Source organism: Silurus meridionalis, chromosome 13 (genome assembly GCF_014805685.1).
Source record: "Silurus meridionalis isolate SWU-2019-XX chromosome 13, ASM1480568v1, whole genome shotgun sequence".
NCBI classification, from domain to species: Eukaryota; Metazoa; Chordata; class Actinopteri; order Siluriformes; family Siluridae; genus Silurus; species Silurus meridionalis.
Window position 1 is genome coordinate 18195388 of NC_060896.1, and position 22775 is coordinate 18218162.

The 22775-nt window shown below is 37.1% G+C and overlaps 1 protein-coding gene and 1 long non-coding RNA gene across 7 annotated transcripts; one reads left to right on the plus strand and one right to left on the minus strand.

Annotated features, from left to right (window-relative positions):
- Positions 1–710: 710 nt before the first annotated feature.
- On the minus strand, positions 711–2287 carry LOC124395751. The gene is made up of 2 exons (XR_006927673.1): positions 1698–2287; positions 711–818 (listed from the first exon to the last, which is right to left on the minus strand). It is a non-coding gene; the product is annotated as an uncharacterized LOC124395751 (long non-coding RNA).
- On the plus strand, positions 870–22672 carry prdm10 (PR domain containing 10). Of its 6 annotated transcripts, none has more exons than XM_046864550.1 (24): positions 870–1751; positions 4528–4669; positions 7879–8040; positions 8872–8931; positions 9341–9445; positions 10241–10421; positions 12072–12313; positions 12454–12654; positions 12757–12829; positions 13350–13467; positions 13538–13655; positions 13752–14033; positions 14162–14173; positions 15306–15650; positions 15747–15902; positions 16209–16388; positions 16517–16627; positions 16848–17048; positions 17304–17447; positions 17606–17776; positions 18678–18815; positions 19090–19231; positions 20623–20723; positions 21556–22672. In XM_046864550.1, the coding sequence occupies exons 2-24, from the start codon at positions 4595–4597 to the stop codon at positions 21745–21747; spliced, it is 3510 nt and encodes a 1169-aa protein (XP_046720506.1). In that variant the 5' UTR covers positions 870–1751; positions 4528–4594; the 3' UTR covers positions 21748–22672. The 6 variants fall into 6 exon arrangements, with proteins under 6 accessions (XP_046720506.1, XP_046720510.1, XP_046720508.1 ...); XM_046864554.1 differs by having other exon boundaries at positions 18678–18761; XM_046864552.1 differs by having other exon boundaries at positions 870–1688.
- Positions 22673–22775: the final 103 nt, after the last annotated feature.

Here is a 22775-nt window from a genome sequence, read left to right on the forward strand (position 1 = left end):
TATTTGTTTATATTTCTGAGGTAATTGTGAACACTAACAGAAGTGTCTATTTTCATATTTAACAAGATATTATACTCCAATGCCTGGATGCTTATACACAACTGACTTAATTTATTAAATAGTTTTAAAGTTCATTAAAATAGGGATGGACTTTTTTTCTTAGTAAGAACACTTTATAATACTTTAATGGGTTCATAAATGCTGTGCGATTTGTATCCCAATTGTATTAATAAGTATGACAGTAATTTAATATTGAAATTTATTTTTAAACATTATTTTAATTGTGACATCCCTTGTCTTTGCCAACTCAAAAATGACGTGCATAAAAATAGCTCTGATTTATAAATAAATTTCCATTTTCCACAAAATCTTACTGAAAATTAAATGACAAAATACACAAATCTATCGGAAACCAATTACCAATAGATTTGTACTTCTCTGTTCGATATCTACAGGTAATGAGGTTGACTAGGTTCACCAAATTCAATATTTTGTCGCTTTTGAAGCAAACAATATATCATAATTGTAGATATAAAAGCTATCACATTATTGTTTTCAGCATTTTAACCACTCTTTATTTACTTATGTTGCTTCAAAGTTATTGCAGTCAAATTCTACTGTTTTTTTTCGACAAATCCTTCATAATTTCACATGTTTTTAATGAATCTACACCCCAAACCCAAAACAGAAATAAATAAATCAATCATAGGTACATTTGTTTTTTTAATCACATAAACAAGTATTCAGATTACAACACTCGCTCAGGTGCATCGAATTTCTTTGGATGATCTTTGAGATGTTTCTATAGAGGAATCCACCTGTGCCAAAAGACATTTGTAAAGTTATCACAAATCTGTATTTGCTTTGTCATTGGGACATGGAGAATTGGATTAGAATCCAAAACAATAAAAGCTTCTTTTTTTCAGGAGGATGTAACATTACAAAATGTGAAAATATTAATGTTTTTTGTATACTTTATATGTCCAAAATGAGACATATTTTTGAGACTGAATGAGTTAACTTTCTGAACTTAAATTCTAGTGTTTTTTTTATTTATTTATTTTTTTTATCCAAAAGGCATAAACTGTATTTATTGTACGGTTTAAATATTTTAAGGACGCGCAGGGCTTCTGAGACTCTTCATTGGTTAAAACAGACTTTTTATTCATTGGTTAAGAGAAATGGCGGCACATTCCTATTGGCCCTGTACCGAGTTTGCAATGCGACTCCAACGCCATGCTAAATGCGTTGATAAGAAAATAAACTCTATCCAAGTAGAATAATATATACAAATTTGTGTTTAAAAAAACAAAGCGCAAAAATATCTATTTTTGGCATTTATTTTTCACATATAAATAAAATCATTATTTCACTTGTCCCCTTGTTGCTAGGCAGATTATGGTAATGCGCGGCCATCTCTGCAGCTACCATTCCGAGGTAAGACCAACATGAATTGTTTTGTTTAAATAATCCTAATTGTGCGGTCAATTTAGAATCTAAAACCTTTTTTTCTACCTGTTTCTATTTTTTTTTTAAGATTCACCCCATACCGTCTTTTAATTGTCCACTACAAATCTTAAAAGTCTGTTTGACGGGATTGTTGTTTAGTCCCACCCAAAATGGAGACTCTCCTTCCTTGTTCTACTGAAGAAACTGGGATGGGCTCAACTATAAGCAGGGAGCGAAAGGTCTATTACCTATATTTAAACTCGTTTAAAATTCCACTCGGTTTGGTGAAAATGATGGCGAAGGTATGTAGGAGAAGAGACACGACCGCCTCCGTGTCTCTGTAACGTTAATGGCTGCCTCTCTGTAGTTATCTTCAATTATGATGCTAGCGCGGGGCGGTAAAAACCCGTGTTTCTGCCGTTATGATTTTTGTGGTATGGTCCGGCTGGATCACTGAATCTGACGGGTCGAAACAGGGGGGAAAGAGTGCAAATATTAATAAAATCAGCGTATCGGAATGAGATATTTGATAATCATTCTGGTCTTATTTAAGCACAAGGTTCACCGATTTAAGCAGGCTTCTGCACATTTGCGTCCATTTCCCCGCAGAACTGAACGCGCTTTCCCCTTCTACCCCAGAGACATAATAGATTTGACCGTTCCTCACATTTGCAGTGTAACTACTAGGTTCTGGTCAGTGTATTTTAGCTGCAGGGAAAATGGTAGGATAGTATAAAGTTCAAACTTGGACCACTATAAAGCATTTACAGTTTGCCAGCTTGTAAATGGTTCAGCTAGCTAGAGCTACACTTTAATATTCTCCATTAACAGTCAATAAAACGATTCTATTCAGATATCTGAACACCTAGGAGTGTAGTGTAAAGGATAATATTCAAGCATATAGCTTGTTCGCTGACCAGGTTACTTCTGGGATATTTCTAGGCCCAACCAGCTAACCATCATCCCAATATTCATTTAAATAACAACTAGCTAGCTAATAATTAATTTTCAATAATATGTATGTATGTATGTATGTATGTGTGTGTGTGTGTGTGTGTGTGTGTATGTATGTATGTGTGTGTGTGTGTGTGTGTGTGTGTGTATATATATATATAATAAATATATATATATATATATATATATATATATATATATATATATATATATATATATAAATAATATACACACAGTGCAACCGGAAATATTCAAAGTGCTTTCACTCTGTTCACATTTTGTTATGTTTCAGCCTTATTCCAAAATGGATTAAATTTATTATTTATCTCAAAATTCTATAAACAATACCCCATAATACCAGTAAACAATAAAAAACCTCTGAGACAGCATTGTATTGAGGCACAGACCTGGGGAAGGAAATAGAAAAACTTCTGCTGCATTTAAGGTCCCAATGAGCACAGTGTCCTCCATCATACATAAATGGAAGAAGTACCCATCACCAGGACTCTGACTAGAGCAGGCCGCCTGGCCAAACTGAGCGATCATGGTAAAAGCACCCTAGTCAGGGAGCTGACAAGAACATGAAAGAGCTACAGCATTTCTTTGTGGAGAGAGAAGAACCTTCCAGAATCATCTCTGCAGCACTCCACTAATCAGGCCTGTATGGTAGAGTGGCCAGATAGAAGCCATTTCTCAGTAAAAGGCGTGACGGCCCGTCTGGAGTTTGCCAAAAGGCATCTGAAGGACTCTCAGACCACGATTTTAACTCTTTGGCCGGAATGCCGAGCGTCATGTCTGGAGGAAACCAGGCACCGCTCATTACCTGGCCAATAGCATCCCTACAGTAAAGCATGGTGGTGGCAGCATCATGCTGTGGGGATGTTTTTCAGCAGCAGGGACTGTGAGAGTAGTCAGGATCAAGGGAAAGATAAATGCAGCAATGTACAGAGAGATCCTTGATGACAACCTGCTCCAGAGCGCTCTGGAGCTCAGACTGGGGTAATGGTTCATCTTCAGTAGGACAACGACCCTAAGCAAACAGCCAAGGTATCAAAGGAGTGGCTACGGGACGACTCTTGTGCATATCATTGAGTGGCCCAGCTGGAGCCCAGACTTGAACCCAAATGAGCATCTCTGGAGAGATCTGAGAATGGCTGTGCGCCGACAATCCCCGTCCAACCTGATTGGCTTAAGAGGTTCTGCAAAGAAGAATGGGAGAAACTGCCCAAAAATAGGTGCCAAACCCGTAGCATCATACTCAAAAGACAAGACTTTAATTTGTGCCAAAGATGCTTCAACAAAGTATTGAGCAAAGGCTGTGTATGCACATGTGATTTATTTTTGTAATACACTTGCAAAGATTTTAAACATAATTCTTTCACGTTGTCATTATGGGGTATTGTTTGTAGAATTTGAAGGAACATTATGAAATGTGTGTGTGTGTGTGTGTGTGTGTGTGTGTGAAATTAAAATTAAAATAATTTTCTGATTAAAAAGCCTTTACTGTTTCAATTGCAGCCATTACTTTTACTTACTCAGCATATTCCTATAACTATGTTTTATTTATAAACTTGCATGCAACTAAGTTGCAGTCAGTAATTGGAAATCATGGTCATTACCAAATGCTGATTCTCCTCTCACCCGGTTACTGCAGCAGCCTTCAGTTGCTGCTTGGAGTTTTAGACTTTCCAATTTCATTTTTTTCTTCAGTAATTGAAAAACTTTGTGTCAGGTGATGTTGTGCTGTCTCAGCATCCCAGAACATTTTCATTTCTGCCTTGAGAAGCCTTTGGGTTTCTTTCACACTGTTTTAGGCCACCATCTATCTGTAATATAAATGTCTGCCCTGTCACTTTTGCAGTTGACTAAAAAAAGAAAAAAAAAAAAGCGTGTCATTTCTAAAGGCTTAATGGTCCATAATAAAAAGCTGAATGTCTAAACTTTAATCACATTTTGATTGCATTATTTGATGTGATTACATTATGAAAATGATGGCACTGTCCAAACACTTATGGACCCAGCTGTTTATATCTTAATATGCTATTATTTTGTTGTGTGGCACAGTGTGACATAATGTGATCCAAATGATTTTGTTATTGTTGTAAATTTTGGTTCTCTTTTTAGTTCATGGCACAGCTGCTTGTTATTGGCTGAGTGGATGCAGTGCTGGATTTGAGGCTATCCTTAAAAGATGGCAATGGAGGACCAGGAATCATCCTCGGTGTGGAATCAAAACCCCAGTAATGAAACCAACAATCCAGCACAGGTACTTTATAAATTCCAGCTGTATTTGTTCGATACAGGTAAACGCATGTTTATTATTTTAAACAACCTCTTATAAAATGGCTAACTAACATGACCAAATGAACATTTTTTTTTCCATGAGTAGTTATCAGTGTTTAGTTCAATCCTATATAAAAGACAACAGAGAGGGGGTCATTTTAATTTTTGCATGGTCGTACTATCAAATTAGAGGTGGAAAAATCTTACATCATTTACTTTGATTTCGTTTTATTTTTAATTAAAAAAAAGGGGCGTGTAAACATTTGTACTGAAATTTTACTGAAAAAAGTCACAATGCATTACGTGCAAATTTAAAGCGGATATATTCACTGGGAACTATATTAAATACCAAAAACAAAGGTTTCAAAATACTTTTCTTTACCTTAGACTGATACCCTGACAGGCATGTTCATTCTGTCCTCCCATCTATACAAATATACAAAATTGCTTCATCTGCTGTTGTGCATGAGAATTTTTTTAGAAATTCCTCCCACAGGTATAACCATGGGAATAGATGGGGTATATCAGAAGCAAATGGAAGGAAATTCGCTCCCAGCAAGACACATTCTTTCAAAATGATTCATTTTATCACTAGGACCATGGAGATGCGTTGGTTTTGACCCTAAAGAAGAGACAAAACCAATTTTTTTAAATCTTGCCGACTTTTTGTAGAACTCTAATTTATTGTGAGCTTGTGTCTCTTGGCTTACAGCTAGTCTACAAATTCAAGGGTGTCTCATATCATATAGTGGGGTAGCAGATGTACAATCTTGGTGCATTCAGATCAGATAAATTGAACATAGAACAGATCTATTGAAGAAGTATATTTGTCATTTTGTAAAATGAGTACAACGGTAATATCAGATGTCATAAAATATATGAGAGGTGACTGAGTCTAACACTAAAACACCCTGTTTTCACACAGCCAATTTGCATTAGTCATCTACAGTTGTGTTCAAAATTATTCAAAATGCTGTAAATGGTTTTAGGGAATTTAGTGTACATTTGTAATTGTATTCAGAATGAAATCCTACAAGGACTTCTTAAAGAACCATATGCAACTAAAATGACATCAATTAGTTTTGTAATACAGTAGTAAATGTTTCTTTTGTGAATTCTTCATTGACATAATTATTCAACCCCTTAAAGACTACCACTCTGAAGAACAGAGGTTCAATGAAGTGTTTTCAATCAGGTATTGAAAACACCTGTGGATATCAGGGAGCAGCAATAAAGCCTAATAAGCACCAATTAGGCAGCTTTATAATGACTGTGGTACTCAGCTCCTTCTAGACATTTACTGGTGTGGTTACAAACATGGTGAGGTCAAGAGAATGGTCCAGGAAGACAAGAGAACAGGTGATTACTCTTCACAGGAAGGGCAATGGCTATAAGAAGATTGCAAAGATGTTAAACATACCAAGAGACACCATAGGAAGCATCATTCGCAAATTCAAGGCAAAGGGCACTGTTGAAACGCTACCTGGTCGTGGCAGAAAGAAGATGCTGACTTCGACTGCTGTGCGCTACCTGAAGCGTAGAGTGGAGAAAAGTCCCCGTGTGACTGCTGAGGAACTGAGAAAAGATTTGTCAGATGTGGGTACTGAAGTTTCTGCTCAGACAATACGGCGCACCCTGCGTAATGAAGGCCTCCATGCCAGAACTCCCAGGCGCACCCCCTTGCTGTCCCCAAAGAATAAGAAGAGTCGACTGCAGTATGCCAAAAGTCATGTGGACAAACCACAGAAGTTTTGGGATAGTGTTCTGTGGACTGATGAAACAAAATTAGAACTGTTTGGGCCCATGGATCAACGCTATGTTTGGAGGAGGAAGAACAAGGCCTATGAAGAAAAGAACACCTTGCCTACTGTGAAGCATGGCGGGGGGTCAATCATGCTTTGGGGCTGTTTTGCTTCTGCAGGTACTGGGAAGCTTCAGCGTGTGCAAGGTACCATGAATTCTCTTCAGTACCAGGAGATATTGGATGACAATGTGATGCAGTCCGTCACAAACCTGAGGCTTGGAAGACGTTGGACCTTTCAACAGGACAATGATCCCAAGCATACCTCCAAGTCCACTAGAGCATGGTTGCAGATTAAAGGCTGGAACATTTTGAAGTGGCCATCGCAGTCACCAGACTTAAATCCGATTGAGAACCTCTGGTGGGACTTAAAGAAAGCAGTTGCAGTGCGCAAGCCTAAGAATGTGACTGAACTGGAGGCTTTTGCCCATGATGAATGGGCGAAGATACCCGTAGATCGCTGCAAGACACTTGTGTCAAGCTATGCTTCACGTTTAAAAGCTGTTATAACTGTAAAAGGATGTTGTACTAAGTACTAAGATTGCATGTCACTTGGGGGTTGAATAAAACTGATAATGATGTGAGCTCAGAAAAGACATTTGTGGTTATTTCATTATAAATGTTGTTATATTTGTCTGATCTACACGTGCCTCTTTGATTTAATTGTAAGCAGGATGACTGAATGATCATAATCAATGTCAAACCGACCAAAACAATCAATTTCAGTGGGGGTTGAATAATTTTGAACACAACTGTATGTTTCATCAGCCTTCATGTTCTGATGCTGAAGTTGAGGAAAATCTTGTTGGATTATTTATTCTGTCATAGTTTTCCTTTCTATAATGTCTATTGAGGAAAATACTGGTACGCAAGTATATACACATCCATATATCTCATATTATCATCTATATTTAAATTACATGAAAGATCAGACAACAGAACCTGAAGTCTGGTGTTTTTGATTGAATAAATTGGTAAAAACATTTCTGGTCTTATTCCCTGGTCTTTTTGTTTTGGCTTTAAAAAACAAGTCATGAAGCTCGTGGAGCATTATGGAAAATAGTAAAAAGAAATCTATAAATCACAGTAGTAGGACACTAAACTACTTTGTTTGGAAAATCTAGTGCAAAATGTGTTGACTATACTGTCTTATACTAGCACAGACACTTATTGTTGTTGTTTTAGAACTTGTTAAAAAAATATTTTTTCTGTATAGATCATTGTCAGTTTTGTTTACATTTTTTATAATGTTCATATAGTTTCAATGTGTTTTTTTTCTATCCTTTCTTTTTTTCTTTTCCTTTAACCCTTCTAATCCTTATAAAACTTAATGTAGGTACTCTTGCTGTGTTTTTAGGTTTGTAACTGTATGCTCTCCTGGTCATTCATAGGTTCATTTTGAGGGTGGAACTGTGGCTCAAATTGTATACAGTGGAGAACAACCAGACAGAGGGCAACAGCAGGTTGTATACACTGCTGATGGAAGTTCCTACACCTCAGTGGAAACTGCCGAACACACACTGGTCTACATACACCCTGCTGATGGAGCACAGGTGATATAGCCCAACTTTCTTAGATCTCTCTTTCTCTCTCTCTTTCTTTTTTTCCTCACTCACACATGCATACACACAATTAGATTTGTATATGTAGACACATATATATGCAATATACTATAGTAGCATATTAAACAAAAAATATGTTCATTAACTAATATTTTTCTTCAGATGTGTGAAACAACATAAAGCATGCCACCTCTCATTGCAGACCACTCAATTTTAGTTCCTTTTTTTGTTTGTTAAAGTTCCTCTTCATTAGATTGGCTGCATTTCTCTGTAAATATCCAGTCAGAATGTTTCTGCACACTTCTGAATTCATTTTTTTGATGATCATGCTATCATCATGGGTTGCATCATCTACAAAGATTGCTGAGCCTGTTCCAGAAGCAGCCTTTCTAACCCCAGCCATGACCTCCACTGTGCTTAAGTGATAAGTTTCAGAACTTTCGTGATTCATTTTCTAGCATGGCCTCTGCATTTCTACTCTAAGACTTTCAAGTGGTTCATAAAAACCTAAAATCGAGGTGGTTATTTTTAAAATAATAAGTATAACAGGGCACATATTGTCATCTAGACAGAGCTGTTGGCTGCGTGTTCTAGTATTTATGATCACTAGTAAAATGGGTGTTGTTTAATTCATCTAGCTCTAATTATCAGAAAGTTAAAGCTGGGTTTCTTATATATCACTTCAAATGCATGTTTATAATAAATTCACTTGATCAAATTCATGTTTTATATCTCAAAACAAAACTACATACTGATAAATGAGCATGCATGTGTTTAGTGATTACTTGAGATTACTTAAGGGAGTCCTGTCTCTTTGTTTAGGCCGTGTTTACAGACCAGCCCCAAGTGGCATACATTCAGCAGGATGGCACAACTCAACAGGTATACAAGCTTTGTTTGAATTCATCGAGATTCTTTTGTTTATAACAATGTTTCTTTAACTGGGTTATGGGACCCCAGAGAGACATGAAGCATAGCCACAGGGTCTGTGGTAATTTTATTTATTTTTTAATAAATGCAAAGGTGGAAATCGTACCCTGTGTATCCTTGAACCCTGTGTTCAGTGAAGATTCAAAGATAAGAATCTGTTTGTGCTTTTTAGCTAAAATACTGATTCATACATTTTAAATAGTAGGCACACCTAGATTATGTTCATAAAATGTTTTATGTAAGTTTGATCAATTAATTTTACAGTTAATAGCATCCCCATAAAAACAACTCCTGGTTTATAGGTCTGTAATTATCAGTAATTGTCAGTAAATAAGTAATTATTGTATCTTTTCTGACACAGGTCACAGTGTTATTGCCAGGTGGCCAGAACATGAATGCTGCAAATTTACATGTACTCAGCAATGTAGCAGATGCCCCACAAGCTATACTGGAACCTGTGTCACAGGTAAGGCAAAGGGCATAATCAAAAGGCAGGTCTAAGCAGTCTTGTCATTATTTTCATTGCATCTGGTGGCTACAGTAGACAAGCTTAACAATTGGTTATGAATGTAGATGTTGCTCTTAATATTTGAACTATCAATTGTAAATGAGTCAGGAAGCATATTGTTTCAAAGTAACTTTTTTTTTTTTGAGAATGTAACATAACATAAAATGAGCAAACCTACAAAGAAAAATGTTTTATGAGTGTTTAAATGTGGAACATGATTGAAAATGCACCTGAGATTTTAAGTGAATTTGCCTTTACTTTTCTCCAAAACTCCACAGTAAAATTAAATAAAATTTAGAGAGTAATAGACAGGGACACTGTAAATAAAAATAATTTGAAAGATTGAGCAAACCTATAAAGAATGTTTTTATAAAATGTTTTATGAGTGTTTGAATGTGGAACATGGTTAAAAATGCAGTGATGCTTGGAGTGATTTTGCCTTTACTTTTCTTAAAAACTCCACAGTAAAATGACTGTTTATGAGTGTTTGAATATGGTGATTTAAAAAAAACTATTTTTATTAAAACAGATCGATGTAAACTACACATTCGAGTTAATCGATAAAACCGATTTATCGCCCAGCCCTAGTAAGATATATTGTTTCCATGAGACCTACAACATTGTTACAATAAATGCTGTATGAATCAACTTTGAATTTGTGCTGACTGCTCAAATATACGGGATTCAGTAATTGAAGAATGTCAAATTGTCAATAATTGGATCTTACAAAAAATGTTTCCCTTCCACACTTAGAATCAGCTCTCCGACAATACTCTCCCTACGATCACAGAGCCCTCAGTCAGTCCCTTGGCAGCTACAGACTCTACTGTGGACTCTGAGGATGAAGATGATGATGACGATGATAATAGAGATGATTCAGACTTGGACGATTGGGAACCCAGGCCACCTCAACCGTTTACCCCTCAGCATCTGTGTAAGTGCAGAATCCTATTAGTAATGAATTTTAGTGTGAATGTATCAGTGCTTTCTTGATAGAGTATTAATAAATAATGGGCCATCCTGCACTTTTTTTGTGTAACCTGATTTATGAAATGCGATCAGATTTTCATCCTAAACTCCTGAAACTGAATGGCATAAACAAATGATAGTTTATATATTTATTGATTTAACCAAAAATATCTTTGTTGAAAAAAAATGTGAACCTCAGTTTAAGTAACTGGTATTTATACTCAAAAAAGCAAATCCATATTATCCATATTGCCCTTTTGGCCTTTAACTCTGGGATTAAGATGAATATTTCGTATGCTTAATATAAGTCCTTTTTCAACATTTCTACTCCGCTAACATCCGGACTAAATGGATGCTTTAAGCATTTGCTTGTTTACTTTTGTGTGCTTACAGTCATTGTCTTATGGTTAAGCTTCAGTTAATGGACACATGCCCTGACTTTCTCCTGTAAGAATAGGATTTATAAGTCTATCAACAATTTAAAGAAATGCTTCATGTTTGGAAACAATTTCTAATTTTGGAATGCATTGTTTATTCTTAAGTTTACTTTTAGAATTCTCTTTTGAACACGTCATGGCTCGCATTAATAAACCTGTATGGTGAAGACCAGACTTAATGGTGAAGTTCTAATTTTGTTCTTGAAACATTAAAGGGCTTTCTAAAATCTGGCTTGTTTGCTATTAACTTGATTGAAACCCCTGACAGATGTTCAATTGGCTCTTTAAATAAATTTATATTACTAGAGGTTCAAATACTTTTTCCGCCAAAGACAATTTAGTGTTGGACAGTTTTATGTCAGTGTTTTGTGTCATTTGTTTAAAGGCATGTACTTTTATTCCAACTTTAGGAACAAACATGTTTCAGTCCACATATAATGTAAAACTATAACAAACTGTACACTTACTGTTTGTTTGAATTGGTCAGTGTTGTGATTTCATATCTATTTGCAATTTCAAAAACTTTCCCCTAAAAGTGTGTTTGATTTTGTCAGCATTGTATCAAGTAGTGTGAATCCCTGTTTTAATGTGCAGCACATCTGCAAACCCAATTCATCATCCATTTATTAGTGTAATGACAATATAAAATGCGCAATAAAAGAAAAGAAATTATGTTTCTATACATAATTCAACTATATCTTGAAAGCACACAGTTGTCTAGAATATCTTGGTATGCTTTTAAGAGTTCCCTAACCCAAGCAGTATAAAATTTGCTTATTTAGTCATTACACCATGCACTACTGGGGTTTCTCCGTTCTTTCTTCTCAGTCTGCCCTTTTTCTTATGAATGAAATAGTGACAAACAATTGAAGGTTCTTGCATTTTTGTAGTGTGTGAGCCTTGTCTGCAATTGATTGCATGTATTATGTATACCACTAAACTGCTCTTAAGTAATTGCCATCCTATGCAGTAGTGTAAAGGGGCCATTATTCATATATTGTGAACGTGTAGTCTGCACTGTGCAAGTGCTAAACTGCTGCATTAACAACAAAATATTATCCTGGATGCATTATTGAGTTGACGATATAATATTGTTGTCAAATGTCAAGTCACAGATCGATATTAAGTTTGTCTTTCATTCTAACATCTGCACTGTGTGTAACTATATTCTATTACAGGGTGTGAGGAATGTAATAATGCCAACCCAGGCGAGTGCTTGAAGCATGGTCCCCTCTACCCAGTTGTTAACAGACCTGTGATGTCCAAAGCTCGTGCTAGCCTCCCTCTCATCCTCTACATTGACCACTTTCAGGGGGGTGTCTTCTCTAAAAGGCGCATTCCTAAGCGTACACAGTTTGGACCCGTGGAGGGGCCACTGATGCCACACAGTGAACTGCCGGGCACCCAATTTCAGCTTAAAGTATGAGATACTATATTTAAATGATGTTGCTTTGTTGTAGGTTTTTGTTCTTAAACTGATCTACTGGAATTAAGTAAATAAGAAGAACAGTGTTTATAGTTTTGGTTTCTGACAAGACTGTTCATATGGTTCCTCTGCAGTTATGCATGTCAGACCCACAAAAAGACATAGAACAATCAGAGGACATGTGGATAAACCTGTCTGATGAAGATCGCTGTAACTGGATGATGTTTGTCCGTCCTGCGGAAAACCACATGGAACAGAACCTGGTGGCCTACCAGTATGGCTCAGACATCTTCTACACCACCATCAGAAACATTCCACCAAAACAGGAGCTTAAGGTAAGCATCAGCAGCGAGTATGTTGTATTAAGAATATTAAAATAAATGTATTTTTTCCTCCCCCTGTAACTTTGCTGAAGTGAGCATTCATGTCTTTTTCAGGTCTGGTATGCTGCATCATATGCAGAGTTTGTGAATAAAAAGATTCATGAAATCACAGAAGAAGAGAGGAAAGGTAATTATTATTATTTTATTATTACTGGTCAAATAGTTTTTACTATTACTTCTGTTTCTGATTGTATATAATAGTGATTCTGATGGATATTTGTTGTTGCTGTATTTCCATTACTCCTATTGGAAAGTGCCCAATATGTGGGTAACAAAGGTCTCAAAAATGAATGATAACTGTCAGATTGCAGTGCAATTCCACAATGCAGTTCAGCCGTGCCGATGTTTAGTTGGTTGTTTAGCTGTTCTGTTGGAGCAGAGTGCACAGATGAAAAGATGAGTAAGCTGGATAGACTACATTACTGAAGCACTGCTGCGCTTGTTGCTTGAGGTAGAAATTAAGCAAGAGCCATTTTCTAACTAGCAGCACCATCAGCAACAGTTGAACGGCATTGTGGGTAATGTAGGTATTGTTAATCAAAGTGAAAATGTCAAAGTGATCTCTCCACGAACTCATAATTTTATACTTCATGTGTTGTTGTTTTGTTTGTTTTTTTGTGATGAAATACACAATGTACTTTACCTAGTTCTACGAGAGCAGGAGAAGAACTGGCCATGTTATGAGTGTAACCGGCGTTTTATGAGCTCAGAGCAGCTCCAACAACATCTTAATATGCATGATGACAAACTGGACCTCATACAAAGGTGCAAACCTTTTTGTTTTATATTTAACATTATAGCGTGGGGATAGATTTAGAGTTTTTTTGTTGTGTAGGCCAAAAGCACGTAGGCGAGGACGGGGCAGGAAACGGTTCAGTACTGGGAGGCGGCCAGGCAGACGACCGAAATTTATCCGTCTGGAAACTCCAGCAGAGGGAGCAGATAAAAGCCAGGTATGATCAGATAGTGTTGTTATTATTCAGTTTCACACTTTTGGGTTTTTTTATAAAATTTATGTATTACTTAGCCTGTACCACCTGTGGTTATAGGATTATCTGGCATTCTCAAAACTCCCCTACGAGGAACAGGCAGGAAGGGTTATAAACGGTCTAAAGGTGGATGAGCTGGGAGAAGACACTGTGGAAACTGTTACAAGTGGTACATTAGAGACCCGAGTAGGACAGACTGAAACACTAAATGAAGTGAATGCTGCTGAATCCCAAACCTCACCTACTAATGATACACAGGCTGAAAAAGAGGACCAACATACACCAGTTACTACAGATTCCCATCTCACTCCCCAGGATATGAGGCGTGCCCGGAGGATTCGGGTAAGAGCATGCCCTGAAAGTGCTTACATCAACCTAATCTGTGAAATGTAATGCTTTAACATAAGAGTGGTGCTGATTGACATTAGCATGTGTCTTTGTCTCTCATTCACTGAATGCTGCATATTAAGGTGGACTTGCAGGTAGGTCTAATGTAGGCTAGGGGCAAGGACCATCTACATAGTGTTGTGAATGACACATTGGACGTGCACAACTTCTGCATCTTCTGCATATGTATATATATATATATATATATATATATATATATATATATATATATATATATATATATATATATATATATATATATATATATACACAGTGGAACCCGGTTATCTCGCCCTCGGTTACCTCGACAACCCTATTAAGTCGACGTTTTTGAAGTGGAACCACAAAATTCTCGCTTTTTCTAAGCATTTTTTATCGGTTATGTCGACTTTTTTTATGTCGCCGAACCATGATATCTCGAGCACAAGGGGGGAAAAATTTGCCATTTAACGTCGGTTATCTCGGTGCAGCCGCAGAAGAACTCGCGAAAGTGCCGGAAAAAATCAAGGCTTACAGCTGCTACAGGTGTTGTATTGTATACTGGTGAATCTCTGCTGTTAGTTAGTGCACATATGCCTTTTGTTGTTAAATGTTATGCGATGAACGGGAGGCGAAAGCCGCGACTGGCGGCGCGGAACGTGGGATGAGCAAAAGCATAGAATGAACACCGGCAGGATCGGGGGGAATCCGCGGTGCGCTTTGGGAAGAAAAGAGCAGCCGTTGAGAGAGTGCCGGTGGGAAGACACGTACATACACATGAGAATACACATGAACGATAACAACGACCGCCGTGAACCAACATATACCAACAATAACGGACAGTGAGAGTGTGGAAGTTTAAATAGGAGCTGGTGATTATGCTAAACGAGCACCATATGTGCGTGATTAAAGCCGGGAGCTTCAGAGAAAGCGGCCGAGAAAGCACCTGCCACGCCGAAGGGGGTGCCGAAGGGGGCGTGGCAGGTGGATTCCTGACAGATAAACATGTACTGTATGTATTTTTATAGCATGCCTTCATCAAACAAATCGCGGCAACGCTGTTGTGTAAAAAAAACCCTTCAAAAACACGTGCATGCACATTCTCATTTATTAACGCACATCATGTACATAAAGAAATTTCAAGCATGTTAATATATTGCCGCCAAATTTGTCACAGATTAAGACTTTGTGTCCTTGTCTTGCCTTTGTATTATAGTCACCTCTTTTCTCAAAACTTCTTCCTTTTAGAATGCTGCTCTTCAGCACCTCTTCATAAGGAAGTCCTTCCGCCCCTTCAAGTGTACACTTTGTGGAAAAGCCTTTCGGGAAAAGGATAAACTAGAGCAACACATGCGCTACCACAGCAGGGAAGGATGCCGATACACCTGTCACCAATGTAGCAAAGGGTTTTTGAGTAGTTCAGTACTGGAGGAACATCTTCAAATGCACTTGGAACAGCGCAACTACGCGTGCCTATTTTGTACCGAGTCCTATGACAGGCTGGAGCTGCTCAAAGAGCATGTCAGTGTTCATTTAGTCAATGGCTGCTTCTCTTGTCCCTCCTGCAAAAAGACTTTCACAGATTTTATACAGGTATCGTACAGCACATGTTGACTTAATTATTATAGACAGTTTAGCTTTAATCACTCGTTTTCCTGCATGTTTCATCATTATTGTTAATATGAGCAGGTAAAAAAGCATGTGCGGAGCTTCCACTCAGAAAAAATATTCCAGTGTATGGAATGTGATAAAGCCTTCTGCCGTCCAGACAAGCTTCGGCTGCACATGCTACGCCACTCGGATCGCAAAGACTTCCTTTGTTCAACATGTGGCAAGCAGTTCAAGGTAAACTTGCTTTTATCGTTATCTGACTAGTTTATTTGGTCAGTCAGTTTCACAGCCCTCAAGAATTTTTTTCTCATGCCATCTGAGGGACATTTGTCTTGACTCTGTTGCTGCTTGCTGTCTTGCATTGATGATGATAATAATAATAATTATGAATTATTATGGTTTTATTTCTATAAATTCTGTACATGTCATAATAATGACAATTTGAAATGGAAGTAACTAAAATTCTTAAGTTTTGTCTTATTAGTAAGTTTGCTTAAAATTTATTAAAAAATAAATGTAAAACCAACATTTATTACACAGAGAAAAGATAAATTGCGGGAGCACATGCAACGCATGCACAACCCAGAGCGCGAGGCCAAGAAAGCCGATCGCATCCACCGCACAAAGTCTCTGAAGCAAAAGGAGCCCACAACCGACTTTGAGAGCTTTATGTTTAAGTGCCGGCTCTGCATGATGGGCTTCCGTCGGAGAGGAATGCTGGTGACAACCTTCTCTTTCCTAAACAAATATCATTTTGTGTTTATTAAAGATCTTGCTTAATATAATGCATCCAATTTTCCTAATGCTTCTTTCAGGAATCATTGTTTTAATTGCTTAATTAATTGCAGGTTAATCACCTTTCAAAGCGCCACCCTGACATGCGAATAGAGGAGGTCCCTGAGCTGACGCTCCCCATCATTAAACCCAATAGAGATTACTTTTGTCAATATTGTGATAAGGTAAGCACTGGATTGGATACTTTTTGTAAAATATAGCTTAATCGGATGTCACCAGTGAACTACTACTTTGAACACCATGAAATGTGCAATGGTAGCAATGTATTTGTCTTTCGAAAATACCGCCAACAGCTATATCAGAGAAAGCTTTATATTTGGAATGAAGAGGAACCTGTTCTGAGATATTGCAGTAGCTGCTTTCTTGATTTTTGCGCTTTTTCAGGTTTATAAAAGTGCAAGTAAGCGCAAAGCTCACATCCTAAAGAATCACCCTGGTGCCGAATTACCACCTAGTATCCGGAAGCTGCGCCCTGCCAGGCCGGGTGAGCCAGATCCCATGCTGAGCACCCACACTCAGCTAACAGGCACCATTGCCACAGCCCCTGTCTGTTGCCCACACTGTGCAAAGCAGTATAGCAGTAAGGTAGGTGTGCTTGGTTAAACATGGTCTTTCTCAGAATTTCTTACTCCCAGGCTGAAAAGGCATATTTACAGTACAATTTATTTTTTAATTCAATAAGTAATTTTTTTTATACTAAACACAAATTCCTGAGGTCAATTTAGGATAATATTGTCACTCTATGGTAGTGAGAAAGGAAGCTTGGTTTTAGGTTTGCAATAAAAAAGTACATATATTTTCAAATAAATAGCCTATTAAAATGTGTTTCCTTGTGTTCAGACTAAGATGGTGCAGCACATCCGTAAGAAACATCCAGAATTTGCACAACTTACCAACAACATTCAGGCTCCTTTAGCTACAACCGTCATCAACAGCACTCCCGCAGTCATCGCTACCGATGGTACCACTTCTGAGGCTGTAGTGGTAAGAACCCACAATAGATCTTTATAAAATCAGATGGGTCATGGTTATATACACACTTTCATGTGATCACTAAGTCTTGCCTGAAAGTACACTTTTTGATATGGCATTTTATGTATCCATATTCATGTGCCCTTCATGCTCTTTCTTTTGTTCCCTAGACAACAGACCTTTTGACACAGGCAATGACAGAGCTGTCTCAAACTTTGACTACAGACTACCGCACAGTGCAGGGAGACTTCCAGAGGATCCAGTATATACCTGTGACTCAGGCTGGAGGGGGTTTGAGCCAGTCGCAGCACATCCAGTTGCAAGTGGTGCAGGTTGCTCCGGTAAGAGCACAGCCAGTAAAATTCATTGGGGGAAAAAAGTTCACCTTGTTTTAGATGTTTTTATTTAATAGGGCCAAAAATAGTCAGGGCTTTTAGGTGATTTAGGTTTTTTTTTTGCCCAAAAACTAAACCTACAATAAAAAACCAGGTGGGGAAAAAATAATGCCCTTTTCTACATGCACAAACATTGAAAGTGTAATTAGCAGCCAGGCATTACCAAACGAAATGCGCAAGATTAGTTCAAGAAAAGCGTCACTACTTTCTTGAAGCAGAATTTGTATTTATTTATTGTACTTTATTTATTTTTGTGTTTTGGTGCACTCAAATGCGTCTCAATCATGCCAAAATAAAGAGTACATCATTCACGAGGAGCAATTGTGGTTGCTCATAAATGTGAAGGATTATAAGGCCATCTCAAAATAATTATTCTACAGTGTGCAATGTTTACAAATGGATTCAGATAAATAAATGCCCTTGAACATTAGACAAACTTAAGAAATGTTATAAAGCAGTGAGTGACTCAATTTTTTTCCAAAATGATGACATAAACTCCTTTAGAAAATAGGAAAAAGGAGGTTACTAGGAGGTTCTATGTATTACTTACCAACATGGTGTAATTAGTTTTTCTTTCTTTGCTGCTGAAAGATCTGTTGTGCAATTATTATTATTTTTGGGTCACTTGCGGTTATTAGTTATTAGAGGATATTCTATTCCATTCTCCCATTCTCCTCTTCGTTATAGATGCTGGTTAACACTGCACATTTTTTCCCTTAGGCCCTGAAAAATATAAACATAGAATTGGTTAAGGGTGTATTTTCTTTCTTCCATGAATGTACATGCTTGTAAGAAACATGCTATGTGTTTATAACATCTTTAAAATCTTGTGCTTTCTTCTCTTCAGCCATCAACATCCCAGTCCCAGCACTCAACAGTTGATATGACCCAGCTGCAGGATCCTCATGGCTTTACTCAGCACTCCATTCAGGTACAACACATCCAGGTTTCTGAAGCTGTGGGGACTGTGCAGGCCAGTGCGCAGGTTTGCATGCACTAATAATTGTTTTTGCTGCTTTGCACACAGATGATTTAATACCATGGATCCTTATAGTCATTTTTCTGACCAAGCATGTTGTGTATGATTTTGATATTGATATTGAGACTGAACAATATCATACTATATCAAATGATTTCAGGGAAACGCTGAACCCGGCTTGGATTAGTTTTATTTGGTGTTTGTCACCATCATAAATAAATGTTTCTGTTTATTTTTTTAACCTATCATTGTTGCTCATTTATTAAATCTTCCCAATTAGGTCACTGGCCAACCTTTAAGCCCTTCTTCTCAACAAGCAGCACAGGACTTAAATTCAGGTCGCCTACAATCATCAACCGGTCAAACACAAGGAACAGTTCAGCATGCTTACTTGCCTAGCAACTGGAACTATCGGAATTACCGTAAGTTTGCATATTTGCTTTTAATGTGCTCCTTGCAGGTTTCAGTAAAGGGGTTTATAGTAAATCTGAATGTGCTTGCTATTCATTTGTCCCTTAAAATGCAAACAAGTCTGGCAATATTAAGAAAATATAATGAAACTTTATCAGCAAAGGCTTCTGAAAGCTGTCAAAGGAATTACTCCATGTTCAAGTGATTTCTTTGAGACTGTAAAGTAGGGTTTACTACATTCCAAAAGAAACAGTTTAAAAGAAATATTTCTCCCCCAAAATGTTCCTGTCCAAAATTATTCAACTCTCTATGTTAATATTTTGTGGAGATTTTTTACACTTAATATAATTAAACTAATTTTTTTGCTTGGTGCTCACCAGCTTTTGTCACTTTACTGTAGTCTTTGCCTATTCCTTATTTGCAAAAGCTTCCAATTTATTGGAAACCATGTTCTTTGGTTTCAGTGCCGTCCCAGCTTTCTTTAAATACCACCATACATTTTACATTTAAATCTGGGGACTGACATGGCCACTAAAGAATATTCCAGGACCCATCCTGAAACGTGTTCCCCACCCTGAGATGACTGACCCACCTCGTGCTATCTCTTTATCAAGGGATAAAGCCTTGCCTTTCCTATATCAGACATGCTTCTGATCTGTGGGTTAAAGATAGTTCTTTAGTTGCATCACTCAAACAGTCTACCAAATCTCTAACCAAGGTCCATGTTAACAGTCCAAGTCACTGGTGACTGAGGACAGTTGGACTCGTTTTCATGGCAGCATACAGAAGCTGATTCTATAAATTCAGGCCTTCCATCCAACAGTAAACATTGCCGTTGCCATTGTAGCTTGGATGCAATTATCTGCCGTCAACACTGACCCATACTGCTGCTTCCCAATTTGAGCACCTGATTTGGGGCCTGAACGCACTACATTGAGAATAATATCTCAATTAATATGCTCAATTTCTTCTTGCATATTCAGGTCGACTTATTATGTGCTCATTGTTCAAGAGTGGAGTGTGGTCAGGTGTTGCCTTCATTAGCTCATGTTCTGTTCTGTTTGAATATCAGTTTGTTTTTGCTGTTTTTTTTTTTTCTTCCAGCTATACGTAATGAATGTTTACTGCTGTATAATGTGTTTTTGATTATCTGATTATTACTACCCACTGTGTCTTCTGGAAGTTTAAGTGCTTTCTTGCCTTATATCCATTATAGGGGTACACATCATATGTTTTCATTATCAATTTGTATAGGTGACTCACCTGATACACAGATGATTGTAACACATACTAGTTCTTTGTAAAAGCCTGAATTTCTAAACTGTTACTGTCTCAGGAAAGGTTAAATAATTTTTAGAGCAACTATAAATGTTCCAACTTTTATTTTTTATTTCTGTTTTAGCCTCAGAGATACAGATGATGGCTTTGCCTCATGCTCAGTACGTACTGGCGGATGCTGGCACACCTGTCACTGCAGCTGCTAACAGCAGCCAAGTCAAAACGGTGAGACACTGACACGAGCAAGGCTCATATTACCTTTGTCAGAATTCTGCTTATGCATTCACTTTAATCAGTTAAACTTTAGGACATAAGCCTTATACCATATAAACCTGATAGATTTTGCAGACTACAATTTAAAACTATTTGTTGTTTCAACATATACAATATACACAATTTTATCTTTAGTTAATATGACTTAGCTCATATAAAAATAGGAAATATTTAATATCTATAGATGAGAAGACCTCCTGTATAGTGTGAAATATATTCTATTAAACAGTTTTGTATAATAGACATTATATAAAAGCCAACACATTGTAAAAATCCAATTCAATTAAATTTTGCTAGAAAAAAAAATGTAAGTAAAGCAGCAAAGTCTGCCTACTGGGCAAAATGGCTGTGTGTGTGTGTGTGTGTGTGTGTGTGTGTGTGTGTGTGTGTGTGTGTGTGTGTGTGTGTGTGTGTGTGTGTGTGTGTGTGTGTGTGTGTGTGTGTGTGTGTGTGTGTGTGTGTGTGTGTGTTTATATATAAATAAATACGTTGGACTTACAGAGAATATAGTGTATTTTATCTACACACAATATTAGAAAACAGGCTCGAGAGTGAGTAATTTTGACAAAATCTTACAGAGCTTTGACTGTGACTGTTCTAACATGTATGATAGCAAAATGTTATGTTGTAGTGAGTTTGACAAAAAAATATAATCATCTGTTTTGAAATACTATGAACACTCAATGTTTTCCTAAATGGCTGAAATTCAGAAGCAGTTCATGTTGAAATTGTAATTGTTGTAATGTTTGCAATTGATGCTTAAATCATTTTGCTTATCTCACAGACTCATTATGTGATTTCTGAGGGGCAGACAGAGTTGGATAATAAACAAGATAATGCCCCAGCCACTACCACTGAGGTAAACGGTGACCCACTGGAGCAGCCATCTGCCAGTCAACAGTCTACCACCCAGTATATAATCAAAACCACAACTAATGGATCTGGAGCGAGTGAAGTGCAGATTACAAAACCTTAAATCTGTATGTGTCCTGTTGCCTTTATTAGCCTGTCATGATTTTAACTCACTGTTTAGTCATCATTTTATTTAAATGAATCTTTATTTTTATGTTGAGATACTACTTTACATGAGAGATTTCTTTGAGTCTGACTTTGAGCAGATTTTATTTTTGGTTTAGCATCTGTAATTTTGCTCAATATGACATTTTAGAGTCTTGCTGTCAGTCTAGATTAACAATCTCTGATTAATCTGACACTGAATGTATAAAATGTATAGAATAATCAAATCTCTTGAATTCATTTCTACATCCCTTTTTTTTTGTTTTCCTGTATTCATGTATGTTTTAAAATGTTGACTTGTGGGTTTTGGTTTGTAGCGTTACATTTGGTTTGTGTGAATATGTACTAAAGCTGCTTACACTGTGCAACTAATGAATTTTCTGATTCATGGATGTTTAGTATTTATTTGGCATATGGCTTTTGCTTACAGTGAGCTGGATATTTATAACCAAAAAAATCACAAATCAAAAAGGATAAATGAAGCCACAATTTAAAGAGGAAGAGATGTTCAATGTAAAGATTAGCTATTTCATTTGTATTGGTAGAGATTAACATGTGTAAGCACCTTGTCTCAAGAAAATATTATCATGTCTCTAATATTGACACGAATTTATAATTTTCTTTGTAAACACTTGTGTATCCTAAATTTTGGTGCGGGTGGCCTGGGACATCGAGGTTGACACACACTTATGAGCACTGCAGTGAAAAATCATTATCCTTTTTTTTTTTTTTTTTTATTTAATAACAATTTTTGCAGCTAGACACTTGTGTAGTTCTTTTTTGTGTCTTTGTTGTGGAAAATGTTATGAGGTTTCCGGCAAAGGTATTATCTCTGAACAATCTATTATTTTAAATAATAAACAAATGAAGAGATTTTGTGGAAACGTAGAGCCGCTGCATGTGCAGGTATAAATGATTCCTCTTATACAGTTTTCATTTTCAATGAATAAAAGGAGTTAATAGATGCCAGAATAAGAGATTGTGTTA